General features: G+C 41.1%; 1 protein-coding gene across 3 annotated transcripts in view; it reads right to left on the bottom strand.

Moving 5' to 3' along the window:
* The window catches only part of LOC104937449 (polymeric immunoglobulin receptor-like), a 38720-nt gene that overhangs the window by 11034 nt on the left and 16227 nt on the right, over positions 1-11459 (bottom strand). The window contains exons 1-7 of one of the 3 annotated variants that reach the window (XM_027275609.1): positions 6371-6560; positions 5179-5517; positions 4672-4995; positions 3709-3828; positions 3290-3388; positions 3107-3147; positions 2011-2676 (exon numbers count right to left, since the gene is read on the bottom strand). In XM_027275609.1, the coding sequence (XP_027131410.1) occupies positions 2560-2676; positions 3107-3147; positions 3290-3388; positions 3709-3828; positions 4672-4995; positions 5179-5517; positions 6371-6410 (1080 nt within the window). In that variant the 5' untranslated portion in view covers positions 6411-6560 and the 3' untranslated portion in view covers positions 2011-2559. Of the gene's footprint in view, positions 1-2010; positions 2677-3106; positions 3148-3289; positions 3389-3708; positions 3829-4671; positions 4996-5178; positions 5518-6370; positions 6984-11459 lie in introns of those variants that run through there. The other 2 variants (XR_003461786.1, XM_027275606.1) reach the window with 2 other exon arrangements.

Below are 11459 nucleotides of genomic sequence, written 5' to 3'. Positions count from 1 at the left end.
TCTCGTTCATGACTTAGCTCCGCTTCAACACGGTCATCCCCTCCAAGTTACATCACCAAAACTGGAGCCCTGGAGCATCAGACAACGCGCCTCTGCAACTGGAATCCATGGACTTTTTCTGACCAACAGACCAAACACTAGGTCAGGCCACATTCTGCGCCACCACTGTCACACTCAAACAGGGTGTGCCCACAGGCCCTGTGTGCATGAGCCCCTTCCTGTACTCCCTCTTCACCCACGACTGCAGACCTGTGCATGGATTCCCAACTCCCTCATCAAGTTTGCAGACGGACACCACCGTGATTGGGATCTCTCACAACAACGACGAACAGCTACAGAGGGAGGTACACACCTGACCAATGTGCACCGACAATAACCTGCTCCTTAACACCAGCAAGACCAAGGAGCTCATTGTTGACTTCAGGAAGGAGAGAAGAAGCACGCATGACTCCATTGCACATGAACGGAATGCCGTCGAACGTGTCTCCAGCTTCAAGTTCCTGGGGACCCATCTCAGAGGACCTGTCCTGGACTACCAAACACTCCAGCCTGGTCAAGAAAGCTCACCAGCGCCTCTTTTCCGAGGACTCTGAAGAAGAACCATCTGTCTTCAGCCATTCGGTGGAACTTCTACCACTGCGTCGATCAGAGCATCCAACAAACGTGTCACATGTTGCGTACGGAAGCTGCTCTGCGGAGCGCAAACACCTGCAGCGCGTTGAGAAAACTGCCCAGCGCATCACAAGGAACTCCACTCCCGCCATTGAGGACGTCCAGAAGAAGCGCTGTCTGCGTCGTGCCGCAGCATTCTGAAGGACCCCTCCCACCAGCACATGGACTATTTCCCTCCTGCCCTTGGCAGGCGTTTCAGAAGCCTCTGACAAGGACCCGCAGACTGAGGAACACTTTTTCCCCAGAGGCTGTGGACTACTGAACTCTGACCCCCCGCTGACCTCACACACCAATTCACAGTCACTCAGTCACTGACCAAAGACTTTTACACCGTCCACACTGCACTACTGGTCTCTCTGCACTGCTCACTTTCACTTATACAATCTTTTGCACAGACTATGCACCGCACATTGCACTAGTCTAGTAACTTAAATAGCTAATGCTTTTTTATTTTTGCACTATAGGTTGCCTCATGTCATCTGTCTTTGTATCCCTAATTTACATCTGGCCATTTCCTCTATTGTAATTATGTATGCTAGTTCCTGTTTCAGTCTTCTCCCACTTAACGAACATCCATCTGTATAATTGTTCATAGTACCTCCCTCAATCATTATGTATATCTTGCTCATTAACCTGTATATATGGTCTCACCTGTACATAGCCTCTGATCTGTAAATACTAGACTTACTTTTTATATACCACAATATTTATGCCACATGCACTTTACTGCCTATTGCACTTCTGGTTGATGCTAACTGCATTTCGTTGCCCTGTACAGTCATGTGTAATGACAAGAAAGTTGATCTAATCTAATCTAATCTAAGGTTGTTTCTATCATAAAAACAAAAGTTTAAACACACTTAAATGCCAGAGAATAAAAGTGGGTCTTTTTATGAAAGCAACTGCCCCCAGAAGGCTGATGCAGAGCATGTGGCCAGCAGTAGATCAGTTTGTCTTTTTGTCTTCTTTGTCACTTCTAAACATGCAGTGGTCCAGCCCCCTTTTAAAGAAACCCAACCCTTATCCTTCTGTTTGTAACCATTCCCAAAATTCTGTTCTTGTCGAACCTCTTAGAGAAAGTGGTTTCACCTGAACTTTTAGCATTTATGTCATAACAACATATTTGACCCAGAACTTGCTGAATGGACTTTATGACCCAGATGTCCTGAAAATGCCTCAGGATCCTCCAGGAGGATCTGGAATGTGTTATTGGGGATAAGAATAAGTGAAGAGGAGTGGATGGATGGAGGGTGGGTATGTGTACTTAGGTGGTACTGTAGGATTTCTCTTCTACAACCTTCTACAAACAAAACAAAACATGCTCTGCACTCCTGTAAATCACCATTTTTATATTTTTATTGAGCAAAGAATCCACATTAGCTTCCTCTGATGCAGTTGTTGCTCTTAAGATACACAAGATCTAGACACAAAGAAAGATAATAACATGGGATGAAGATAAAATGAATAAAACAATGTCACGCACAACCTACATGAGCTACATCTGTGTGCTCAGTTTAGTCACCTGTTTTTAGAAAATAGGATCATTTTTTGACATGACATGGTGATTACTTCATTATATTACTTCATACATCCTTCTTGATGTAGTACTAGATAATAGTAGACTGACTCTATATCTTATAATTTAACTTTATTTTAGCTTAGATAAAAAGAATTTTGCTTTTAAGAAGTACTACATGAGTTATTATATAATGGAGTATATAGATACAGAAGATATTACAGATAATGTGGCAATAAGGCAATGTGGCATACTTTTTTTTTTCATACTAAATGTTGTGCTAACGTTTTCTAATGTTTTCTTAAGCTGCAGTACGCTGAGTTCTCAGGGCCAACATACAAACTGGACCTTTGAGGAACAATAACTATGTATTATGTGTGTGTGAGCGCAGAGTAGATCTGGTCCTCGTCCATGGTGGCTGGATTGAGGCTCTGGTAGGTGGAGTCTTCATGATTATGGACTGCAGGACAGTTCTCATGGTCGTAAACCTGAAACAAAAAACACCTGTCAAAAATATGGACACACCTTCTCAATCAAAAGTTTTTAAACTGAAGACATCCAAACTATGAAATAACACATGGAGTTATGTGGCAAACAAACAAAAAAAAATATATATTTTAGATTAGTAGCACTCCATGCTATGGTAGCAGTGGTGTTAAAAATATGAATGACAGACAGTAAGGAAAGTAGATTATTTAAGGTGACTTGTGTAGGCTACAGGGTAGCCTCTACAAGGACCTACATATAACTATAAATCAGCCTTAAAGGTGGCTAAACACAGCCGTGTTGACTAAAGACAGAATCAGCATATGATCTGCTTTATTTTAGCAGATATATTAGGAACAGTATCAGTCTATCTAATGACAATCTTATGCACATCTTAGCCAACAGAGCAAACAAAGAGTTAAAGGAAGTCACCTCCATGTTTGTGCCGTCTGAGTTCCCTCTGGTCCTCAAACCTGTGGAAGAGACAAAATATTTTTCTGTTATAATAATGTGTGTGATGTCTGAAGTGTGTAATGGGAAGAGATCAGGAGAAAGAGAATCGATCATAGCCAATCCCATATTTGGTGATGATGTTCTTTTTTCTTGTTGCCTCACCATCAGGTCTGTTGTTTCTCTGAATACATATTATCATCAGTGCCAGCCCCATGATGATGACAGCGATGACAAGAATCACAATCACATACAGCAGCACACCTGTGTGAGGTTGAAGAGAAGACAAAGTTTGTCTTAAAGACGCTTCTTCATTGAAGATGACGACATGTGGGACAAACTAAAAATATGCAAATCCTAAAACCAAAAGAGCATCGTCTGGGATCTTCTCTATAGTTCTAAACCTCATGGGTAATGTAGTTTTTATTCATTCAACATGTCTGGCTGAGGCTGAAAAACTAGAAGAAAAGACCAAAGAGATAAACTGTCCATTGTTGGCCTGCTGAGAGGCTTTGCTGGATGCTGGAAGGACACTTAAATGTTTTCAGTCAGACTAAGATCCATCAAATAGTGTGTGGATGTACCTGAAGATGGTGTTGTCTCAGTCAGCTGCTGGTCAGACTGAGTGCTTGTCAGTGTGGAGGCTGATGGGACTGGTGTTGTGAAAGGTCGATGAGTCCAGTTTGGTTTGGAAGTGGTCGTAGCTGTGAATAATTAAAAAACAATAAAATGACAAGATACTGAACGACATACAGAGAAATGCTACATTAACATTTATTACTTTTTTATAGACTCCAGGATGTGGCAGCCTACAGCTGTGCAGCGTGTCACATTTGCGTCGCCTATATGATGCTATCACTTGAACCTGTCTTACAGGCAGGGCCGGTCCTAGCTATGGGCAATGTGGGCGGCCGCCCAGGGCGCATTCTCCGTGGGGGGCGCACGAACGCCCGAAAAAGCAAAAAACCTCGGTAATTTTCGAATCCGCTCATTAAGTTAGCGGAGCGGGCGCCCCGGGAGCGTGGTGTTGACAAGGCAGAGGGGGGCATCGGACAGCCCGATGGGGGCGCACGCATCCAGGGGTGCACGGCGCATCCAGGAGCGCACGGGCGGCCGTTAGGGCAGGATAACTCTTCAGTTATCAGTTAGCTTTATATTAGGTGTGTGTTCTATAGAGACACAGAGACTGTTACTGTTAAATCATGCTCGATTAGATATCGTTTACATACAGTACCAGTCAAAAGAGTTCAAGGTCCGTTTAAAGCGGACCAAACAGTGCAGTGTGAAAGTGAACCAAACCAAACAAAGGTGTGAAATTTCTCCTATCATTCCCTGTCCAATCAAACCGAGTCCCCCGGACTATCCTGGTGTGAAAGCTCCCTCAGCTTCACTCTCTGCACTGCTGCACATAGCACTTTTATTTTGAAGGCCAAACATCCAGCTGTTTTTTCTGAACTTTCTGAACTCCTGATTTTAAGTTTCTTTTAGGATTGAAGATGAACTGAATGAAAGGTACATGGGTTATGAAGAATTCATAAAAAACTCACAAGTATAGACAAGAATATTTTTGTCGTAGTACGAATCTGGAGACAAAGCTCTGCCGTAACCACATCTGTACCGTCCTGTGTCCGACGTGGTCACCTCTGTGATGGTGACATGAAGTCCAAATACAGATCCTTTTCTATATTCAATGCTGTGTCTGCCATTCTGAGCTCTGTTCTCTTCTGTCTCAATAATAATGTCCTCTTCTTTTGTACAGTCGCCCTTACACAAGAACTTCTGCTTTATCGCAGTATCGGTGCATCCAAATGTGATATTTTCTCCCTCAGTATCTGCTTGGATAAAACGAGAGTGATCTTCCAACAGTGACGCTGTAGAAAGTAAAAGTTAAAAGTTAATGTCTGTGCTAAATTGTAACAGGCTGCAGTCTGATCACAACATTTTAACGTTAACACAGATTCACAGTCACACAATAATATATTGATACATATTGATAAAATCAACTGTAAACATGCTGAATATATCAGGTTCAATAACTTTCAGTAGAAACTCACCGTCTAAAACTCTGACCTCGAAGTCCCAGTATGAATTTGGAACCAGATTTTTGCCCAAACCACACCTATACCGTCCAGAGTCAGACTTGATCAGATGTGTGATGGTAACAGACAGACTTTCTCTTCCAGAAGAGTTGTTTCTGTATGTAGTGCTGTATCTGCCACTCTGAGCTCTGACCCCATCTGTTTTAATCAGAATATCTTTTGCTTCACATTCGTCCTTACAGAAGAACTTCGTTCTTCCAGACGGAGACAAGCGGCAATTAATTGTACCATTTCCTCCTTCAGCTCCTGCATAAATATTCAGTTTTGCACTGACAGAGTCTCCACCACACAGTGCTGTTTGAAAAGATGAACAGAGAACACTGATGGTCAGTACTTTCTGTATTGTAGACTGACTGTAAATCAGACTGTAGGTTAATGAGGGCCGAAAGATAGATAGATATATCAATAGATAGATAATATATTAAGGAGGAGCTTTGAAGCCTCCCTTTCTGTGTTAATACAGCGAGAAACATATAGCATGCATTTGCATATGCCTTAACTGTTCAAAAGCAACCACAAACCACAAACTTCCTCTTTCAGCATCAGCTTGTACTTATTAAATTACTTCACTGACTTCATTGCGTCACTGACAGACTTCCTGTGTACTCTGTTTCTGCCTGCTCCTTCTGCACAGAAATACATTTTAAAAGACAACTGTGGTTGTCCAACTCTTTTTTCAGTATTGCTCTTTGGTTTTTGGTAATGCAGTAGAATTTTTCCACAGCACAGCATTTCAGACTATCAGGAGGAAAGGGACAAATATGAATCTGTAGGTTAATGGACGCGGTGTGAGAGCGTGTGAAAAGGGTTACTTGCATGGGTCTCATGGTAATTGCGTTAAAGGTGGAAGCCTTTGAACAAGTCAGTCAACTTAACGCAGTAGAAAGTCAGTAGCGAGCAACATAAGCCCAATGTAACGTGTTCTTTTGGGTAAAACATCACTCTTTATTTTGTGCTCTTTATTTTATTTCCTCAAAACGTGCAGTTATTTAGAGGAAGTAACTGGAAGTCACTGTTCTGAACTCGGTTCATATTTTTTCAAGACTGTCCTAAAACATTAATACATCAATCATCAAGCAATACAGAAAACAAGTAAAAATGCTGTAATAACAAGACAGTGACAGAAATACAACGTGAATGTACTCACAGAGGAAGAAGACGCAGATCAAAGTGTGACGGACGTTCATGATGACAAGGCGCTGAATGTTTCCTGTCGCCTCTCTTCCTTCTTAAGTGTCAAACCAGGAACTTCTTCACTTCTTTAAATGATGGAGTCCCTCCTCTAAACACAGCACACAGCTCTACTCTCCTCCCTCCTCCATCAGTCTACTGCACACGACTGCACCTCAGTTTATTTTTTTTGTAAAATCAGCCTGAAACTGATACGTAGGTAAGTCTGGGTATCATCTACATAACAGTGAAAAGCAATGAAAAAGCCTGAAAGACATGATTCTGAATGATTTTTCCTCAAAGAGACGTGGACCTAAAACTCTGTTTGTAACCATTCCCAAAATTCTGTTCTTGTCCAACCTCTTAGAGAAAGTGGTTTCACCTGAACTTTTAGCATTTATGTCATAACAACATATTTGACCCAGAACTTGCTGAATGGACTTTATGACCCAGCTGTCCTGAAAATGCCTCAGGATCCTCCAGGAGGATCTGGAATGTGTTATTGGGGATAAGAATAAGTGAAGAGGAGTGAATGGATGGAGGGTGGATATGTGTACTTAGGTGGTACTGTAGGATTTCTCTTCTACAACCTTCTACAAACAAAACAAAACATGCTCTGCACTCCTGTAAATCACCATTTTTATATTTTAATTGAGCAAAGAATCCACATTAGCTTCCTCTGATGCAGTTGTTGCTCTTAAGATACACAAGATCTAGACACAAAGAAAGATAATAACATGGGATGAAGATAAAATTGATAAAACAATGTCACGCACAAGCTACATGAGCTACATCTGTGTGCTCAGTTTAGTCACCTGTTTTTAGAAAATAGGATCATTTTTGACATATATTACTTACATATTACTTCATTATATTACTTCATACACCCTTCTTGATGTAGTACTCGTGTAGCACCTTTAGTCTTTACTTGGAGAATTAAGGAATACTCACATCTCTAGGTTCGGTAGGAGTTGGGAAATGACACAAAGGAGGATTGGTATACGAACAGGTAATATTTTAATATCAATGAAAAATAAGAAAATAAACATTTGCAGCGTAACTGTGCACTTTTTCCAAATTAATAAGGCGCCGTAAAATAACAAACAAAACCAAAACAATGAAGAGTCCTGTGACTGAGCTATCCTGCTCAGTATTTGGCAAGTTCGGTTCAGGATGGATCCAATGTGTGTTTTATCAATGTCAATTCAGTTTCCTTGTCCTCAGTTTCTTTTCTGTTTACTACTACTACCCCCCAGGTAGGTGAGTGTGTGAGTATCTTATCTGTGTTTCTCAGTGTGAGAATCAGAAGGTCCGGAGTCGTCGAGGTCGGTTCTGCAGCCGGCCACACTGCTTCTCGAACTTTCCCTCTCAGATCCGCTGGGCTGGGCTCGCCATCTTAATCATCTCTCTCTCTGTTTCTCAGACAGTAGTTCAGACTAGCAAAAGAAGAAAAAAAAAAAACAACCTACACAGAAAGTGCATAGGTGTAAGAACTAAATCTGATTCTGTCAAGTTTTATGAGACCTCATCTTTTCAGTTAATCATGAAATATATCACCAAAAATCAAGGAAATACATTAACACACAATAAATGAATTAATATTATGAATTAAAACAATTCACTTTAACCATAGATAGATAGATAGATAGATAGATAGATAGATAGATAGATATACTTTATTTATCCCAAGCTGGGAAATTATAGTGCAGCAGCAGCATTACACAAAGTGACAAGTGACAACAAAGAATAAAAATATACTATAAAGCAAAATATACATAATAAAATATCAAAAAAGCAATAGTAAATACGATAAAATAAAATAAATTGTAATCAATTATTCATGAATTCATATCAACAATAGTATTTTTAACAGACACATTATTTAAGCATCTCTTTTTTAACCTCTATTTATCTTATATCATCAGTTTTTAACTATTTTAATTCACCTTTTAATTATTTAACTCTTGAACATCAGATAAATTACAGTTTTTTATACAAAAGTGCAAATTTCTTCATCAAAATTAAATTAGCTTAGCTTAATGATTAGCTTAGCGGTTAGCATGACTCAGCATGAACTGTTAGCATTAGCATTCCAAGCTAACGATCTTTTTCCAAACAATAAACTACGGTAAAAAGTGAACCAGAGTCATTTTTAATCAACACAGACCAACTTAACCTGAGTTTATGACACAATAATGCATCTTTCTGTCTAAACGGCTACCGGGCTACAGGCTAACGGGATGCTAACTCACCGGCGGACGGTTCTGCCGTTGTCCGCAGCTCTTTATAACTCTTTTCTTTGTGTTTGCTTTGTTTTTATTCACTTTTTGCTACCGACTCCCTCGGTCTGGTCTGTTGCTGTCTGGCTCGCGTCTCAGAGAGAAAAGGCGCGTTTTCCCCTCAGGTGAGACCTGAGCCAGGTTCAGGTATGTATCACTAACAGGGGAACACTGCCACCTACTGGGGGTTTACCGGGTCTGTGTAAATGACAAATACTGGGTGAGTGACCTGATTTTTCATGCTGGTTACACTAGATAATAGTAGACTGACTCTATATCTTATAATTTAACTAACTTCAGACCGTACCTGACCCAATATGCCGCTCAGCTCCTGATACAGGCTACAGTCAGCTCCCGCCTCGATTACTGCAACTCGCTCTTGGCTGGCCTACCTGCTTGCGCGATCAATCCTTTGCAAATGGTCCAGAATGCCGCAGCGCGACTGGTTTTCAATCAACCTAAAAGGTCACATGTCACCCCACTCTTCAGCGACCTGCACTGGCTGCCTGTAGCTGCCAGAATTAAACACAAAGCTCTGACGCTAGCCTACAAAACCACCTCAGGATCTGCCCCTGCCTATCTCAGCGTCTTACTAAAGGCTCACGTCCCGACCAGGGCGCTACGCTCCGCTCATACAAACCGTCTAGTTGTACCCTCGCCTCTCGCAAAGCGAGGTCACTCTAAACTCTTCTCTGTGGTCGTCCCCAAATGGTGGAATGACCAACGGCTACTAGAACAGCAACATCCCTTTCTACCTTTAAAAAACTTGTAAAAACCTTTCTGTTTCCAGAATGCTTCCCTGCCTAACAAAACTAACAACACTAACAACTACTCTGTGTCCTTTACACCTTTCTCAGCTTATGTCCTCCTCTGTAAGTCGCTTTGGATAAAAGCGTCTGCTAAATGCAATGTAATGTAATTTTATGTTTATGGTGTGGTCCATTCATGCATATCTATGTTTTCATTAGTGTAAAATCACTTCTAAATAACATTTCTCACACATCTCGTGGTCGCCATAGTTTGTCCTTCACACCAGGAAGGAGAGGGTGAACTGAGAGAGTCGAATAGACAAAAAAAAAAAAAAAAAAAAAAAGACATCCTGACGTGAATCTGTGGTGAAAATAAACAGTGGTAACGTACGTGACGATCTGCAGGGACGCCGGACATCCATCGCGGTTTTGTAGATTGATTTGTATTCACACCATCAGCAGACCGGAAACTTGAACACCTCTGCATGACGAGACGAGTGTGCATAACTCTGATCTGCGTGTCGCTGATCACGCTGATAAACCACAGAACTTGAGTAACATGTCTGTCTGTATTCACACGCTCTCTCACAAGCTTTTGTGATTGTGGGACGGTATTACATCCTTTCCTTTCCTAAAGGACGGTCTAATGTGTCCTCTGCTAAAGGAGACAAGACAGGAAGCACCTTTCTTTGACGTTTAGAGAACTCGACTTCTTATCGCGGCTGCCACGTCATTTCGCTCCGCTAGGAACCTTCTTACGTAAAAATAGAGCGTTGCGATTCACAACTCCACAGCTCAATGTTTGAATAATCTTCTGAGCCGTGCATGGATCATGATCTCGTATGTTTTTTTCCACTCAGTGTTTGCAGGTGCTGCAGAAACTGACGTACAACACTCGCATCTTCCAGTCCACAAACTACATCCACGAGCTCATCGCTTTTCTCGTGACCAACATGTAAGAACCACATCTGACCGTGACGTAACGAAGCTCGGTGACCGCCGTGTATCTAACCGCGTCACCTCGTGTGTTTGCCCAACAGCCAGTCTAACAATGACGACGTCATCATGCTGTGCCTCGGCCTCATGGCCAACCTGTGTCGTGACAACCACTCAGTGCAGAGCCACATCAAGACTATGGTGAGTAAGTTATATAAGCTTCGACACAGCATCTGAACTGTAAGATGATCTGCTAGAAGAACTTCATCCATGCAGACTGCTCTCTTAGAGTCTGGTGTGTGATATTTGTGTCTTCCTGTAGGACAACGTGAAGTCATTCTACAGAACTCTGATCGACCTCCTGGCTCACAACAGTCTGACCGTGGTGGTTGATATAAGATAAATAGAGGTTAAGAAAGAGATGCTTAAATAATGTGTCTGTTAAAAATACTATTGTTGATATGAATTCATGAATAATTGATTACAATTTATTTTATTTTATCGTATTACTATTGCTTTTTTGATATTTTATTATGTATATTTTGCTTATAGTATATTTTTATTCTTGTTGTCACTTGTCACTTTGTGTAATGCTGCTGCTGCACTATAATTTCCCAGCTTGGGATAAATAAAGTATATATCTATCTATCTATCTATCTATCTATCTATCTATCTATCTATCTATCTATCTATGGTTAAGATTTGTTTTAATTCATATTAATTCATTTATTGTGTGTTAATGTATTTCCTTGATTTTTGGTGATATTTCATGATTAACTGAAAAGATGAGGTCTCATAAAACTTGACAGAATCAGATTTAGTTCTTACACCTATGCACTTTTTGTGTAGTTGTTTTTTTTTTTCTTCTTTTGCTAGTCTGAACTACGTCTGAGAACAAGAGAGAGATGATTAAGATGGCGAGCCCAGCCCAGCGGATCTGAGAGGGAAGTTCGAGAAGCAGTGTGGCCGGCTGCAGAACCGACCTCGACGACTCCGGACCTTCTGATTCTCACACTGAGAAACACAGATAAGATACTCACACACTCACCTACCTGGGGGTAGTAGTAGTAAACAGAAAAGAAACTGAGGACAAGGAAACTGA

This window comes from Larimichthys crocea, unplaced genomic scaffold (assembly GCF_000972845.2).
Source record: "Larimichthys crocea isolate SSNF unplaced genomic scaffold, L_crocea_2.0 scaffold148, whole genome shotgun sequence".
Classification (NCBI taxonomy): Eukaryota; Metazoa; Chordata; class Actinopteri; family Sciaenidae; genus Larimichthys; species Larimichthys crocea.
The sequence above is the reverse complement of the archived record's forward strand: the minus strand, read 5'-3'. Positions and strand labels throughout refer to the sequence as shown.